This window comes from Miniopterus natalensis, chromosome 6, assembly GCF_054644295.1.
Source record: "Miniopterus natalensis isolate mMinNat1 chromosome 6, mMinNat1.hap1, whole genome shotgun sequence".
In the NCBI taxonomy this organism is placed as follows: Eukaryota; Metazoa; Chordata; class Mammalia; order Chiroptera; family Miniopteridae; genus Miniopterus; species Miniopterus natalensis.
The window spans coordinates 54874691-54892934 of NC_142086.1; the positions used below are offsets into that span (position 1 = coordinate 54874691).

The 18244-nt window shown below is 40.0% G+C and overlaps 1 protein-coding gene across 1 annotated transcript in view; it reads left to right on the top strand.

Moving 5' to 3' along the window:
- The window catches only part of ETV5 (ETS variant transcription factor 5), a 53496-nt gene that overhangs the window by 15040 nt on the left and 20212 nt on the right, over positions 1–18244 (top strand). Inside the window, exons 5-6 of the mRNA XM_016200084.2 lie at positions 9286–9415; positions 10309–10596. Of these exons, the coding sequence (XP_016055570.1) occupies positions 9286–9415; positions 10309–10596 (418 nt within the window). The remainder of the gene's footprint in view (positions 1–9285; positions 9416–10308; positions 10597–18244) is intronic.

Sequence of the window (18244 nt, forward strand, 5' to 3'; positions counted from 1 at the left end):
GATATCCATGTTATTGTGTTGACCTTAAAACACTGGTAAAGGCAGAGTGAATCAGGCGGAGGTACCTGGGTCAGAGAGAGTTTGTGCATATTTGAGGAGAGGGTTTTTGAGGGATTCATTTAAAAAATCTTTAGCACAGCTTACTAAGTAGTTGACTTTATTACTTATGAGTGATTTTTCACTGTATTCAACTTTTGAATCTCTGCTTACAAATCTTAGCTGTGTCAGATATTAAAGAAAATCGCACATTCCCCTATACCTCCTCCAATTCTTCTTTTAGAACTTGTGCCCCCTAACTAAATTTGATAACACTTCAAGTTTCTATTTTTGGAAACTGTTTCCAGGCAGAATCAGTGTTAACCATTCAAATGGGTTTGAGCCTGCTTCTTACTGGGTTTGGAAATCCAAAAAGCATCTCCTTTTCCAGATGTTCTTCTTTAAGTTCCAGAACCACTTACTTTATCTCCCTTGAACCTCCTTGTTGCCCAGAACAGGGTATCTTATCCTTGTCATTCGCCAGTGCTGCTATAGCAATTACAAAGGATATTGAACTATTAGCAATATATTCTATGCTTGAAATGAATTTCTAATCTTCTGGGCCCTAGAATAAAATTATATTTTTGACCTCTCCTGGTAATATAGTACAACTTAAAAAATAAGCCTAGCCCTGGCCAGTGTTGCTCAGTGGTTAGAGCATCGCCCCATGTACTGAAGGGTTGCAGGTTTGATTCCCTGTCAAGGGCACCTACCTGGGTTGCAGGTTTGATCCCTCGTGCAAGAGTCTACCAGTGGATGTGTCTCACATCAATGTTTCTCTCTTCCCCCGCCCTCCCTTCCACTCTCTCTAAAAATCAGTGGGAAAACATCCTCAGGTGAGGATTAACAAGAAATAATAATAATAATGAGCCTGATACTACCTACCTCTTTTTTCTTACTAACTAGCTATTCGAGCTTTGTCTCAAAATATGTCCAAAACAGGGCCAGAGCTAAGGGAAGGCAGCCGTGCGTTGGGAAGTAGGCCTTTGGCTTTGTTGTACTCTTCAAACCCAAGAACCCAAGGGACACTGCATCTGGTGACTTAAGCCCTCTGATCTTTGGCGATGGGGTACTCAGGCAAGTTAAGGGTCAGTCAGGAGAGAAGAAGCTACATCTACCTTCCAGGTGGCTTCCTCAGTTCTGTTTTGCCAGTGTCATTTTTATATTCACATGTCCCTCTGCTTGATAGTCTTTCCCTCTGCCTTCCTTCCTTCTGTTCCGCTCACTGCCATAACCAAAGAACAGCATGGGCAAATGTCTCAGGCTCCCCCACCCCCAAATTCTTGAACTAAACAGTACATATTTTTAATATGGCGAGAAATGAGGATGGGTGGTAATGGTCTAAGAGAGGAACAGTGGGCTAAAGCTGGTGGTAAGGAGTAATAAGCTCAGGAATAGACCTTCGCCTTAGGATACTGCTCTGGAATTCTGAGAGGTCTCTGACATGACTACATCCATTCCACATCATGTTGGTTCAGAAGTGCTGTGAGAGGCTCTGGAGGCAGGCTGGCCACCTGAGACGGAGCCTCAGTGACATGCCATTCTGGTCAACTTCTGCATGAGACACAGCTTTCCATGTAAAGTAAGAAGGTCATGGCTGTCGAATGTGACCAAATAAGGTCCTCTTCGAGGTCAGGCTTGCACAGCTGATACGGGAAAGATGAGTCTGCCCCAGATGAAGGTAATGAAACTGAAGAAGAGAGGAGGAAAACCCCCAAACAAAATCTGAACGACAGACAACCGGTGGAAGGCAGGCAAAGCCTGCGTGTGAGGCAGGAGAAACAAGGCTGGGCTTGGTCTTTCTTCCTCTCGGACCGCAGTATAACTGATTGGCGATTTCTTTAACACTCAACAACTGCTTGAATGTTGTGTGTATTTACAACAAAGTCTGTGGCACATTGCAACTTTGATGATTATGAAACACCAAAGGAAAGGTTTATTAGACAAGGTGTTTTTTGTCTTTCCAAAAAACCCAAAACAATTTCTTTTGACTTAAACTATTGTTTATCATAACAGTCAACAAAAGTGTTTTCCTTTGTTTTGATCCTCGGTGCTGTGAGAGTGAAGTTCACTGCCAGCACTGGCCTGGGGTGGCTTCCCTGGGCAGATTTCACAGGCCTGTATTTGTGGGCAGGAAACAGATTTTTGTCAGCAAAGGGAATTACTATTTCTCTTAAATGGGCCAGTTTGTCTGTTTTTTTCTCTTTTAAAACATGTGGGTTATTTCTTTGGAAGACTGCTTCTATACCATCACAGAAGAAAGATTTGCTAAAACTTTAGACACCTTAGTAACTACAGTGGTACCTTCGTTTTCAAATGTCTCCGTTGACGAACATTTCAGTTTATGAACGCCGTAAACTTTGATGTAAATGCTTCAGTTTTCGAACATGCCTCGGAAGTCGAACATGCCACACAGCTTCCACTGAGGGCAAGATCCTGAGGCCTAGCTATCGCCTGCTGATCCCTTGGTTTTTGAATGTTTCAGAACTCCAACAGTCTTCCGGAACGGATTACATTCGAAAACCAAGGTACTACTGTACTGACTCAGTGATACTATTTGACTAGGATACAGCTCCTTTAAAAAAAAGAAAGAAAGAAACTTAATTGAAATATAACAATCATAAGAGTACAGCTTGATAAATTTGCACAAACTGTGTAAGCATTTAGACCAAGACCTAGAACTTACCAGAATACAAGAAGACTCCTTGTGCTCCCTAAACAGGCACTAGCCCTGGGCTCAAGAATGTCCTCCATCGTGACTTTAAACACCATACATTAGTTTTGTCTCCTTTTGAATGTTATATAAATGGACTCATATGATATGTACCCTTTTGTGTCTAGCTTCTTTTGCTCAACATACTTATGAAATTCAATGTTGAGTGTAATTTAAATTTCATTCTCATTTCTACGTAGTGCTGATATTTTGTTTGGGGTTACCTTGAGCCTATACATAAATTTGGGGAGAACTGATACCTTTATAATATCAAACTTTACAACCCATAAACATGCTATATCCTTCTATTTATTGAGAGTTCTTTAATTTTTCTTAGTGTTTTGTAGTTTTCAGATTAGGTATCTTAGCATGTTTTTTATTAGATATGTTCCTAGGCATTTGATGTTATTTGTTGCTATTGTAGATGCATTTTAAAAATTTCACATTGTTTTAGTTCATTGTATAGAAATAGTTCTTTTTATATATTGGCCTAATGATCTTGGTAAAATTAGCTTACTGATTCTTGTACTTTGTGGATGCTTTTATATTTTCTATATACCCAACCAGGCCACCTGTGAATAATGACCGTATATTTCTTCTGTTCTAATCATCCTGCCTTTTACTTATTTTACTTGAGTTACTGCATTGGCTAGAATCAAGCCTGATTTTTTTTTATCAATTTGTCAGATAGAAAAGTCTTCCACAGAGTTTCCTAGTAAGAAAAGCAGTTATGAAGTTAAGTTGGTTGATCTGGGAACATCATATTTAAATTTAAAATGGTGTTATGGTGGCCTACAAAGCAATACATTGTACTTTGTAGTGCATACCCACAGATTTGGACTTAAAATCTTATCAGCCAGCTACCCTTGTCTTTCTTACCCCTGACAAGCAGACCATCTCATTTATATTTGCGCATGGATCCTTAACAGAGTTCTTGTAGTCAAATAAGGGTCTAGACAGCCCACTGAGAGAGTTCTTGCCTCAGAGGTGGCATTAAGAGGGTATTGTCAAGAAGCAATTTCAGGAGGGGCAGGGCATTTGGAGAGATGGTATCCCCATGGCAGCAGTGTGGTGCCTGGCTAGTTAGTGACTGTCTGTAGAAGATACCAAGTCTTCCCAAGTACTTGCAGTTGTCTAACTGAACAGACAATTTTGGCCAGCTAGAATATAAAAGAGAGAATGAGATCTTTTAAATGGAATTCTAGAACTGGAGGCAAGGATTGTAAGAAGTAAAAGCTACTCAAGTCAAGAGATGTTAGCTGCCAGTAGGAGGGAGGGAGGGATCCTGGGCATTTTGGTGGCCTAGCAATAGGGGAAAGTGTACGTCCTTGCATGGATTCAGGTGTATTGGGTGTACGTCCAGCTGGAGAGTGCAGATTTAGGGAACATGGGGATACAGACCCTGAGAGCTGGCAAAAAGTATTCTGTTCTCTTCTTTGTCTTCTGTTGTCTTCCTTTTCCATCTCTTTCCCTATTTCTTTTAATCCCTTTTTGTGTAGTCTTTTTCTCTCAGATTCCCTCTGGGAGACAATAAGACTGAATTACTAAAAACTGTTTAGGTAGCAGTCTTGATCCCTTACAGCTATGCAACCAGGGCAGATTACTTATCTTTTTAGGCCTTGGTTTTCTCATCTATAAAATGGAGGTAGTGGAAATGACACACTAGATCAAATAGATTTAATTAACATTTACAGAACATTCCACTCCAAATCTGCAGAATAAGCATTCTCCTCAAGTGCACATGGGGCAATCTCAAAGGTAGACCACATGTTAGGGCACAAAACAAGTCTCTACAAGTTCAAGAAGATCGAAATCATATCAAGCATCTTCTCAGACTTTTATACAATTGAATATTATGCAGCTATTAAAAATAAGGATCCCTTACCCTTTGAGATAGCATGGTGGGACCTGGAGAGTATTATGCTAAGTGAAATAAGCCAGTCAGAGACAGACAAGCATCGCATGATCTTACTCAAATGTAGAATCTAATGAACACAATAAACCAATGAACAAAGTAGACCAGAGACAAAGAAGTATGGAACAGACTGATAAATCTCAGAGGGAAGGTATGGGTGGGGAGAGATTAACCTAAGAATTTATATGCATAACCGATGGACACTGACAATAGTGGGATGAAGGCCTAGGGGGAGGCGTACAGGGTTGAGGGGATGGGTGGGGGGAAAGGGGGACACTTGTAATACTTTCAACGATAAAGATAAATTTTTTAAAAAATGGAGTAGTGGAAGTAGCTTTCTTATTGGGTTGGGAAGATCAAATAAAATAATGTAAGAGCAACTTGGCACAAAGTAAATGCTAAGGGGCCTGTCTGGCTGCCTCTTCCTTGGTTTGTCTGCCTTGTTCTTTTCCAGAGGTATTAGTTCTTATGCATTTTTCCCTTGTTCTGGAGCATTTTCTTTCAACTAGGTGTAATGTGGTGTTTTTGTTGAAAAAAAATTTTATGTCCTCTATTTTTATTTTTTATTTTTTTAAATATATCTTCACTGATTTCAGAGAGAGGAAGGGAGAGGGAGAGAGAGAGATAGAAACATCAATGATGAGAGAGTCATTGATCAGCTGCCTCCTGCACACCCCCCACTGGGGATCGAACCCGTAACCCGGGCATGTGCCCTGACCAGGAATTGAACTGCAATCTCCTGGATCCTAGGTCGATGCTCAACCGCTGAGCCACGCCTGGCTGGGCTCCTCTATTTTTATTGTACAAAGTGGGTGAGTGAAATGTCTCCCATTTCTGTCAGTGTAGATTACTGAAATGACATTGGGGAGTTCTTGCCTCCTCTCCCTTCTAATAGCAGCAGCTCGAAGACCTTGATCAATTCCTTTAACTCCTTTGGGCCCCAGGGTCCTTATCTGTAAATGTAAGGGCCTAAATTAAGTGGACTGTGAGGCCCTAGTCTAACTCTGATTGTATCTGTGAGAAGATGCTAACAGTCAGATTCCTCACTAAATTATACATGCCGTGAAGAAAAGGTCTGTTTTGCTTGTCATCGTATCCCCAGCACCTCTAGGATGCTTGGTCCATAGAAGATGCTCAGCAAATGAATGATTGAAATCTTTACAACAAGGAAGGTGGTTCATGTTCACCAGGAGTTGTTGTCAGAGCACCAGTGGACTTATGGGCCCATCTTCTATAACTCAGCTTAAACTCAAAATTTCTAATTGTAGGAAATGCTTATCAACTCAAATAGTCAACTTTTTTAGCATTTCTCTTCAAACTTATGAATTTAAACTTCATGAATTTCTTAGGAGCTCATGATCCTTTCTCAGTTTCAATTTGTTGCCATGCTTTGTAGCCCTAGGTCTCTGTCATTATTTAGTAAGTCACCTGTGTGAAAGTAAAGACTATTTTTGAAAGCACAGTGTATAATTACACAATATCATCACACCATCTGCAAGGTGCTGGGCCATTTTCTTTATTTCTGAAGGCAACATCACGTATCTCATTTTCCAAAAGAAGGAACGGACTAAAGGCAAGGAGCACTCCCTGGGCTTCTTCATTCCTGCTTTAAATATACATCACTATCTCTGACTCACGGGTGCCATAATCAGGCTCCTTTACACATCCTGTGGCCCAGCAGTCCCTTGAGAGCTGAGTCTGCCTTCTTACCGCTCTCAGGGCCCCAAATGGCTTTCCTATCAGTGGTCTGTGAAACTTTCAATTCTCATTCCTGCTGTGTTCCACTCTCTCCTTTCTCCTTTAAATGGTTGATTCCTGGGGAAGAAATATTTATGACTACCATTCTGCCTAGCCTTGTAGGCTAGATGTGGTTAAGAATTAATTGGAAATATAGTCCATTCAGTCATTCATCGTCTTAGTCCATTCAGGTTGCTGTAACAAAATACCATAGATTGGGAAGCTTATGAAAAACAAATTTATTTCTCACAGTTTTAGACGCTGGAAGTCTGAGATCAGGGTGCCAGCATGGTCGGGTAATGGCTCTCTTCCTGGTCTCAGAATTCTAGTTGGTATCTTCACATCGCTGTGGCCTCATTACCTAAGTACCTCCCAAAGTTCCTTCACCTTTTAATACCATCACGTTGGGCATTAGGATTTCAACATATGAATTTGAGAGGGACACAAACATTCAGACCATAGCACTCACCAGATTTTTCTTCAATTACTCCTTTGTGTTGAGAACATAAGATTCCATGTACAAGACAATTTTGGATTGTATAATTTAGAGCCAAAATGGTGTGATCCACACTAAGAATATTGTGCAGATTTTTAAAAATCAAGACATTGGAATTATCTGGCATTTTAGCTTCTCTTACAAAATAGGTATACTCTGTTCCTGAAGCCATTGTAAAATTTCCTTTTTGGGAAAATTTCCTTTTTCTTACCCTCTGGTGTTAGTCTTATCAGCAGAACTGGTAATTTTTATAATAATATTGTGAAAATGTCAAGACATTTCTAAAATCTGAAACGAGAAAATTGAATAGTACCATAATTGTTGTACTTTCTAAACTTGGGTAAAACAGTGATTGTAAATTATTTTCTTTAGATAAAGTAAGAAAAGTAGACTTTTCAAGGACACAGAAACTTTGTTTACATTGGGACATCATCACCTTTCCTCATTATTTTGCCAAAACTTTTACGGCAGCAGACTGGTTGGAGAAGAGGCAGTGACAAAGGGCAGTGCTGAGAACCACCAGCATATCCGCTGCCTTGAAGAGGTTTTTTGTGTTGAGTTGTCTGACTCTCCCTTCTCATTTACTAACAACATGCTAACAACAACAAGCCTAGCCATTTTCTGTGTCTGAATGTCTGAAAACATTTGATAACAATTGAGAGTTGGCTGCCGTGATGTCACCATCAAAAAAATCATGAGAAGAGACTCTAATGACTTCTAAATATAATCTGCCAATTCTGAACTTATCTCATGTGTTCAGGAATAGCAGTTGGCATTATGTGGGACAGAAATTATGAAAACCTGTCCTCTCCAGTCAGTCACTGGCAGGACTTTGCTTTATAAACTTGTCATCTGTGATAGACTCATCTGTCTCATTTGTTCACTTCTGAGACCAGAATTTATAGAGGAGGCACCGAAAAACCAGTTGGCCTGAAGATTGTTCAGTTTTATCAGACAAAAAGGGGATGATGATTTAGTTATAAGTCTACCTAGTTTAATCACAAAGAGTTTACCAAGCTCCTGAAAATACTTGAGGAGTAAACATTGAGTCAAACAAAATTTTAGTGGGTTACCAGAGCACTGACTGTGGTTAGCATTTAATGAGACCTTTGATACACTGGAAAGTGGCTGACACACATGCTTAACACATTCTCCTTCCCCACCCCCCAAGATAGCTGGACAGAGTAGCAATTCTGACCTATAACTAGAAGAAAACAGCACTCATAGCAGAGCATCTTTAGAGTTGGTCCTACTTTGGGTAAAATGAGTTAGTGCCTAGATAAGACAGAAAAGTCAAACCTGGTTTGGTTTAGTTCAGTTTGGTATGGTTTGGTTTGATTTGGTTTGGTTTGGTAAGGCCACTGTATGTAAGTCACCTTGATTTGAAAAACTTGTTACTTTGCCCTCTCAGAATCACACATGGAATATGCAGTTGATTTCCAAACGTAAAGCAACAGCTCTGTGCACTATTTCATTAATTTAGGAAAAGTAAATGGTACCATCTATGAAAGGATTAGTTATAAAAACCTGCCCTTGCTGGTTGGTCACTAGGAAAGGTAGACGTATGCACAAAGTTTCCCAGGACATTTCCTGTACACAGTTAGCTTTTCCTAGGTTGTGGTTTGGTCATTTGTTGTAGTCTTTTGCTCTTTAAAGTTTTGAAATGCCCCTAAAGTTTAGTATCTCCTACTCAGAGCTGATATTTAGAGGTGCTTGAGGAGGGATTTTTAAAAAGTCATGTATTTAATTAATAAATATGCCTCTATATATGAAATGTATTTGCCAGAGGGATTTCAAGCTAATGTGTTATGTCTACCGATATATTTTTGGCTGTTTTGTCTTTTCGGTACAAAATTCTTCATGCCTGCAATTCTTGATTTTCTATCACACCTGCATTTTGGAGGTGTGGGGGGACCATCACTTGCAGGATTTTTAAGCATTTCAGAGCCTCTGGGAAGCAGACCCAACACCAAGAAATTTGGGGAAAACACTTGACTAATAAAAGTGTCAGATGTTGGCCCTGGCCGGATGGCTCAGCTGTTCAATCCCCAATCTGGGCATGTACCAGAGGCAACCAATCGATGTTTCTCTCTCACTTCAGTGTTTCTCTCTCTCTTTCTCCCTCTCTCCCTCTCTCTGAAAATCAATAAAAACATATCCTCGGGTTAGGATTGAAAAAATAATAATAAAAAGTGTCAGATGATGGATGATTTCTGAGTTTAAAGACCTTCTCATTGGTTTTAGATGGAAGGCTCTATATGTTAGTGTTTCGCTTTCTCTGGCATGTGACTTGACATGAGTTCCAAGAACAATCAGCTCATTTCAGGGTTTGCAGAAGGAAGCGTTGTGCTCCCTGTTAATCAGTTGTCCTCCCTCTTCTCGTTTCAGTGGTGCTTCATGCCCCACCTCCGACCAAGATCAAACGGGAGCTGCACAGCCCCTCCTCCGAGCTGTCATCCTGCAGCCATGAGCAGGCTCTCGGTGCTAACTATGGAGAAAAGTGCCTCTACAACTATTGGTAAGTAGAGCCAAAGAAGGCTGACCAGAAAGTAGCCTTCAAGCTGACTGTTTAAAATATTATTCAGCTGACACTCAGGATAGCACGCCCCATCTTTCCCAGCAATGTAATCCTCTACGTGTAGGCCAGTTCAAATGGGGCCTGGGTACTGAACATGAAACCAGCTGGGGGGCAGGGGGGAACAATTCTTGGGGTACGGAGCCCCCGAAGGGAAAACACCTTGAATACTGGGATATTTGATCTGTGGCTTCGAGGGAGGGGATATATATACTTCTTCGTGTCTATCATATGTTAATGTGAACTTTAAGCACCAAAGAAGTAATCTTTAAATGAGAATATCTGAAAAAGCCCTGATGCTTGTGCCCTTTACTTAAGACTATCCAGGCCCCAGGAATGAAGCTTTAATTTTAAATCATTCTTTGCTCTAGAAGATAAACATAGATCTGCCTGAAAGGGGGGAGGAGAAGAGTTGTTAATTCAAGCAATGTTACAGCAGAAATTTATCTTCAGCAAAGATTCTGACTAATTTCTGGGAACCCTGGAATACTTGGGAGAGGGGCTAGAAAACTCCCAGCGCCTAAAGCTCCCCCCATCCATCCACCTCTACACACATGCATGGAGACTTCTGTTTGAAGGGGAGAGAAAGGAAACCGGAAGCAGAGGCTAAAATTATCTTTTGAGAAGAATCACTAGAAGTGTTAAATAAGTCCCTGTGACGCAGTGTGTTTGTCACTTTTCAGAGGTACAAATATTCCCTCAGGGCTGCCAGCAATTTAACTATGTTAATGCTGTCATTTCCTGGCAACGGAGGGCTGCAGCGTTCTGCCGGACCTGGTGACCAAGCTAATGGCTTCATTGCAGCTTAATGGTTCCTTCTCTTTTTCTGTTTACAGTGCCTATGATAGGAAGCCTCCCTCTGGGTTCAAGCCATTAACCCCTCCTACCACCCCCCTGTCACCCACCCATCAGAATTCCCTATTTCCCCCACCTCAGGCAACTTTGCCCACCTCCGTGCACCCTGCTGCAGCTGGCCCAGTACAAGGTGTGGGCCCTGCCCCCACCCCTCATTCGCTTCCAGACCCTGGACCACAGCAGCAAACCTTTGCAGTCCCCCGGCCACCACATCAGCCCCTGCAGATGCCAAAGATGATGCCTGAAAACCAGTATCCATCAGAACAGAGGTGGGTGTTGATCTGGGCTCCCTTCACCACCTCCATTCCCCTCCCCTTTTCCTCGCTGGGAGAGAGGAAGCAGTTAGTCATATTTACCAGGTGTCTATAAAGTTCACATTCCATTGAGGCATCTTGTGAGGTAAGACTAATAATAATATGAATATGACCTGTTTATATGTCACCCTGTTCCTGAGGTACTCCACATGGTGTACAGACATTACAACATCCTCATGAAGCAGGAGCAGGGAAATAATTAGGACTGTCCCCCCATTGCAGAGCTCAGGGAAGAGGGACTTTCCCAGGACACACAGCCTGTTGACCCTCACTCAGGGCAGATCTCCCAGCTCCTCGCTGTATACTACCCATAAACACTTTATTAACACTTTACTTACACATTAGTGGAGCTTGCTAATAGCAGGTATTATTATTCATCTGATTTTAACAGATTTTAGCAGTAGGAGATTAACTAAGAACTGTATTTATAATTACCTACTTTTGAGATAAAAATCTCCTGGTTTCACTCCAGGTAGTTTTACATTTCTAATAAGGAAATGAAGGCACCAGGAATAACTCGCCCAGAGTCATTTATTCATCAAACAAACTAAAGTGTGAAGGGAACCTCCCCTGCAAACATAAAATTAGGTCCCAGCCTTCTAAACCTGTTACCTGTTGTGTTCTAGAATTTTGGATGCTTGTGGCCTTTCTTTGGGGTGTCTTGGGGCCTCTGCTTTTTATTCCAAGTCTCTCTGGGATAAGGAGGTGATGTAGGCAGGCAGCTGTCAGTGATGTTAGCAAGGGCTGCAAGGTGGTAACCACTGTATTTTATTTCCTGTCCGTCTTTCCTGCTCTGCCTTGGGCGGGTGTGAGGAGAGAGTCAGGAGAGGGAGGGCGTGGAAGTGCACCGCCCCCGGGCCAGGTCCAACCCAAATGCCCCCCAGTATTTACTCAGAGGTCACTTTCTTTATTTCTAGATGAAATGCAGGAAAACATTAGCACTCTTACCTGGTTCTAATCCCCTTGCCCCCTTGCTGTGAAAGTGGCCATACAGAACTACATAGTTTGGCTGGTTAGCGTTTATTCCCCTGGTGAGGCCAAGTGCCACAAACACGAATGATACATAGGGCCCAAGGGGTGAGCGATGATTGGGGGCTGGCTCAGTAGCAGGCCTCCATGTAGAGGGCTCATCTAAGGGAAGCAGCCGCCACTAAGCTTTTGCCAGTTATTACCTTGTTAACAGCCTTGCACTTTTTCAGGAGAATTTGAAAATTTGGATTTTTATGTAAAAATTCCAGGTTGCCTTTTTTAAAGTTGGCAACTAATTCAAATTAAAAACAACAGCAACACTTTGCAGACTAAACAAAACCTCTCTCTGGGCAAAATTACCCTGTACGCCTGCCAGTTTGTGAACTCAGGCCTGGATACCATTTTTATTCCAATAGATTTTTGTGTTTTTAAACAGTATTCTCCTGATTTTCTGCAGGGATTGGTAATTGAAGGGGAGGGATGGAATGGCATGTATTTGGTATTTCATATACTTAGTAAACCTTGTGTTTGTTTTACCACATGTAAAGGAAAAATACCTCATGTTAAATCTCTTTTCTTATAGTCATGCACTGCTTAACCACAGGTACATTCTGAGAAATCTGTTGTTAGGCGATTTTGTCCTTGTGCAAACATCATAGAGAGCACTTACACAAACCTGGATGGTGTGGCCCACTACACACCTGGGCTGTATGGTATGGCCTATTGCTCCTAGGCTACAAGCCCACACTGCATATGACTGTACTGGATATGGTAGGCAGTTGTAACACAATGGTATTTGTGTATATAAACATCTAAACATAGAGAAGATACAGTAAAAATAAGGTACATAAGATAAAAAATGGTACACCTGTCTGGGGACCATGAATACACCTTGCAGGACCGGGAGTTGCTCCGGGTGAGTCAGTGAGTGAGTCGTGAGTGAATGTGAAGGCCTAGGACATTACTCTCACTACTGTTTATAAACACTGTATACTTAGGCTACACTGAATTTATAAAACAAGACAAGATCAAATCAAGAATCAAGCACAGGGGGAATGATGCAATCAAGAGGCAGGATAAATGAGATCTGTGAGGTTGCTGCTGGTGTGACATGGCACTGTTTCACAATGAACTTTTTTTTACAAGTAGAAAGAGTACACTCCAAAGTAAGGATAAAAATTATAGTAAATGCATAAAGCAGTAACATAGTCATTTATTGTCATTATCAAATCTTATGTATTGCCCGTAATTGTATGAGCTATACTTTCATATGACTTGCAGCTCAGTAGGTTTATGTACATCAGCATCAAACACATGAGTGGTGTGTTGTACTATGATGTTAAAATGGCTGTGACATCACTAAGTGATAAGACTTTTTCAGTTTTATCATAATCCCAAGGGATCACTGTCTCATGTGTGCTCACATACATTGTTGACTGAAATCGTTATGCAGCTCATAACTTTATTTCCCTCTCAATCCCTATTTCTTATCAGTGTGTGTCAAAAGGTAACTGAACGAGGGGAGAAATACCCTATTTCTGCTGGAAGCTATTTGTCCTCAGGCAGACAGGGAGCCTTAGTCTCCAGGCTGCCCAGCCTCCTCCCAAGAGGAGGAGGTTTGATCCCTAAGTTTCTGCCCTCAAGTGTCCAGAGGAAAAAAGGCAGGAATCAGAAAGAAGATACTTCATTTTGGGGGTGATTCCTCCATGCAGTTTGTCCATCTTGGACTTATTTCTGCCATTAGGAATGATGAGTCTAAAATGAAAAGTCCTCAAACACACAGATCCTTGAGAGAACTGGAGTGAAGGGTGAAGCGTCTTGAATTGATAAGTAAAAGCAACACTGGGGCACTTAGGCTTATACAGTAGAGCACTGTAGTCTCAAATTGAGAGTACACAGGAGTTCCCATGGGGGCTTATTAAAAATGCAGGTTCCTTGCAGCACCCCAGAGATTGACTTGGTGGGTCTGGAGCAAGGCCCGGATATATTATTGTCACATTTTGAGACATCTCTTTTATCCCGTTCCTACTCCAACCCACCTATTTTTTTTAAGCATCAATTACTCAGTTCTCTGAATTTTATTCTTATTGCCTTTGTCTATTACTAATGAGATAATGTAATATCTGTGTGATGCAAAATACATTTAAAAAATGACAAACAATTTTGCTTATAGATACCAGATAGCGCACAGAAAATGAGACAAACTGAAATCCCTAGTCTGATTTTGTAATAGTAATTGTAGTCATATATGATAACAAGCTTAATAATCACATATTTAATAACTTTTATGCTTGCCCAAAAGTGGGGCAGATTACTCTTGTTAGTAAAATAGTTTATTATTCTCTGCCAACTTTTTATTTAAATTAGAGGGAAAATTACTTCAAAACTAACCCCCTTAACAAAAATATACGGAATTTTGTGGAACAGTCTTATTTGAGCCTTTTAACAGCTCTGTAAACAAGACAGTAAAAAATTCTATTTTACAGATAAGGAAATCAGGCATCAGAGCAGCTAAAGGACTTCCTAAATGTCACATAGCCAAGTAGAGGGCCCTACATTTAGAAACCGAAACAGTAACTTACAGCTACACCGTATGTCTCAGTTATGATTTGGTGGGGGAGGTTACTAACATTCACTAATGTCTACTAAAAACTGAGTGACCCTGAGAAATTGTTCTAGCTTTGAACTTTATCCATCTCTTTATCTCTCAAACAACTAAAACATTATCCATCTCTTAAACTATAAAATCCTACTAAATTCCTTCGTCACTTACTAAACCCATGTTGTAACACATACGTGTTTTGTTTTGCTCACTGTGTGCCTTATCACTTCAGTTGAGTAGAGTAAGCCCTTTGAGGTTTAAAAACCATGATTTAGACCCCTTTTTAGACTATGTTAGCCCATTATTTTACTTGTCTTCAATTTGTTTATTGATGAAGTGATAGTAGTTTGCTAAGATTATACTTTAAACAACTAAAATATAATCTAGTCAAAGCACATTCTTAATGTTTCATGCAATCTTAGTGTATAATTCTTCACAACTCAAAATTTATTTTTAGAAGATAAATACTTGTTTGGAAGGGTGATTTATATTCATGATTTCCTCCCCTCAAGGAGGAAAACCCCCATATAATTTGGCATGTTCAGACATGTTCCACTCACCCTTAAAGCCCACAGCTGCTGCCTGGAGAGAGGAGGAGGAGTGCCTTTCATTTAGCCACCCCAGTCTCTCAGGTTTTTACATCGTGCTCTCACCGTGTTTACATGGGCTAGGGGCTGGAACTTAGAAAATATTCTTACGTTATGTCCTGGCCAGGTATGTTTTTGCCTCTTACTCTACCATTTCTCACTACATCTTGAGTTGAGGCTCATCTAAGAAATCTATCATATAAGAATTTTGTAATACACTGCTCTTTCCCTCATTTGGCATCAAGAAGCAAAAACTCAGGAAAAGACAAAATTTTAAAAAATACTGCTGCTGGTGGAAAAATCCTCTGCTTCTGGCACGCTCCCTGAGGGCATCAGTACTGTAACAGGGCTGTCCTGCTGAAATTGATAGTCAGAATACAGTGCCCCAGAGCCATCTAGAAAGGACCAGTCACGTGTGGCATCTTCTGAAGGACGAATGGCCTGACCTGCTTAAGTTCTCTCCTTCAGTGGTTCTGATCAAAGCTTAAAAGCTTAAAAGGATAAGCTGAAGTTTTCTGGAGTTGTGATTTACTAGATACTACTCATTCTCTAAATATGCTAGATACTAAGAGAGTTAATATATTCAAGCTTTTCTCTTGTTTATACTTCCTCTCTTAAAGTCCACCCCTGATAAATTGCTGTTCATTTTTGTCCGTCAGACTTTGTAGCTTTTAGAGAGGGAAGAACTGACCGTGAGTCACGTTTGTAGCCTGGCCTGGAATGAAGTCAGTGTGTCTGATGCATCTCCTCTCCACGCTCTCCTGTTGACAGCGTGTTGCGTATGGCAGCGCAGACTCACTTTGGGATCAGAAACTGAATTTCATAGATGCTTAATGGAACCTTCTTTAGCAGACTCAGTAATGTGCTTCTTATGATTAGAGTGTGGGTGTTTTTAGGCCTGAATCTTAAGAGAGCTTGTTTTCAGCATTTCACCATGTTTACTGTAGGTTTTTTGTTACCTTTTCATCAGGCTAAAGGAAATTTCCTTCTATCCCAGGTTTACTGAGAGTTTTTAATAGAATGGATATTGACTTTTACCAAACACTTTTTCTCCCTCTGTTGAGATGATCAAAGGAATTTTGTCCTTTAATTTCCTGCTGTGGAGAGTCACATTGATTTATATGGAACCAACCTTGTATTCTTGTGATAATCCTAACTTATCTGTTATGTATTATCTTTTGTACATCGCTGGACTTGGTTTGCCAATATATATTTAGGACTTCTGCATCACTATGGTTGAGAATAATGCATGCCTCTTCTTATATTGCCCTTGTTGGGTTTTAGCATTGAGATTATGCTAATCAAATGAGTAGAAGGTGTCCTCTTTTTTATATATTCTGGAATAGTCTGTGTGAAATTGGCATTCTTTATTCCATGAATTTTTGGAAGAATTTATCAGTAAAACCGTTTGAGCCTGGTATTATCTTTGTGGAAAGATATTTAATTATTTATTCAGCATCTTCAATTTTTATAGTCTTGCCCTGGGATTTCTATTTAGTTGAGTGAATTTAAGATTATTTTTTCTAGGAATTTTTCCATTTTGCATGAATTTTTTAATTAACTGGCATAAAGTTGTTATGTTTTGTGTTATTTTTTTTTAACCCTCTATAGCATCTGTAATTATCCCTTTTTCATGTTTGATATTTATCTAGACCATTTTTCTTTTTTAGTCTTGGCAGTCAATATCATTCATCTTTATAACAAATCAACTTTGGCTTTACTCATCCTCTCTACTGGATGTTTTCTATCTCATTGATTTCTGCTTTTACTAAAATATCTTATTTTTATTTTCTTTCAGTTTATTCTGTTTTTCTTTTTCTGACTTCTTTGGTTGGATGATTAACTCATTAATTTATAGTATTTTTCTTTATAATATAAACCAAATAAAACTTCTCCTAAGGCTGAGTGACCATACATTTAATTTTTCCCAGATTGAGTATAGTTCATGTCTTATCTGGATGTAATTGCTAATAGCTTCCCCTTTTGTTTCCCAAAATATCCTGGTTTGGGCAATCAATTATTTCATCTCCCCACCCAAATCCTGCTTAAGCTGTACCTCATGAGTTCAGTTTTTGTGGTATTTTAAAAATTCAGTTCCAGCTGTTATTCCTTTCAGTCTTACAGTTCTTTAAAAATATATTTCTTAGTTTCCAAACCTATGAGAGTTTTCTAGTTACTGGGACTATATGATTTTTATTTAAATTTCATCAAGATAGTGTTTAAAAACAATTATAGAAACAATTGTAGAAACAGTATAGGCCAGTGACTCTTGAGTTAGACAAACAGACAGACCTGGGATTGAATCCCATCTCTGCTACTTCCTACCTGTATAACCTCAGGTAGGCAGTTAACTTCTCCAAGTGTTGGTTTCTTCGTCTGAAAATGGAGAATAGTAGATATCACATAGTATCATTGGATGGATTAAATGAAAAATCATATTAGCACAGAGAAGGTACTTATTAAATGTTAACTTCTATGACAATTTTACTTTTTAAAAATTACTTTTATATTTCATAAAGGAAACTATACTTAGGGAATCTTCCTAAAATGATGTAGCTACCACAATTTAGAAATTGTAAGTTTTAAAAATGTAAAAGCACTCTTTATCCCTTAATCTTCTCTCTTTATCATCAGACTTATTAATGTTGTACATATAAAATGAATACTTTATTTTATATTGGGGAAATCTCATATTTACATCACCTTCCTTCTTCCATATTTGATCTTGAGAAATCAGACAAGCATCTAGGCCTTTAAAGTTTTATCACTCAATGTTTTATCACCGTTTAGATGGGCCAGTTTGAGTCTAAGCAGAGCTGACAGGCCTTGCAGAGCCCTGAGAGCTGTTTCAGAGTTCTCTGGTGTGCTTTTAGGGACAGTGTTTGGGTTTTGTTTTGCAGCGGTGCCTGGCTCTTGGTATACAGCAGGAAAAATAAGTATTAATGTGAAGGTGAGTAGCACATTGCTACCCAGAATATAAATCATCGTTCTCTTTCTGAGAAAGGAAACTGGATATTGGGTAGGCAACTAGTGGACTCTTACGTTTAGTGTGTGTGATAGTATGCTCTCCCAATTGCTTAAGGTCTTTCCTTACATTTGCATAGCTTCTGAATTTGGCTTATTGCAGGCTAGGGGAGGGTGTGGTACAGCTGATGGTGATGTTTAGAAGGTAATGTATATCAAGAACCTAGCAGAGTGCTGGGCCCTGTTTCATGCATTATCTTATATAATCTTTATAGCAGACTTTTGGGACAGGAATCCTGGTTTTTATTTTACTTACGAGGAAACTGAGGCTCAGAGCAGTTACGTAGCTCACCCAAGGTCACACAGTTAGTAAGTGGTAAAGGTTGGATTTCAGCCTAGGATGTTCTGACTTCACAGCCAGAGCCTCTTACCCAGCTATGCCGCTTCTCTATTTTCTGTCTGCTCTTAGCCATAACGGAAA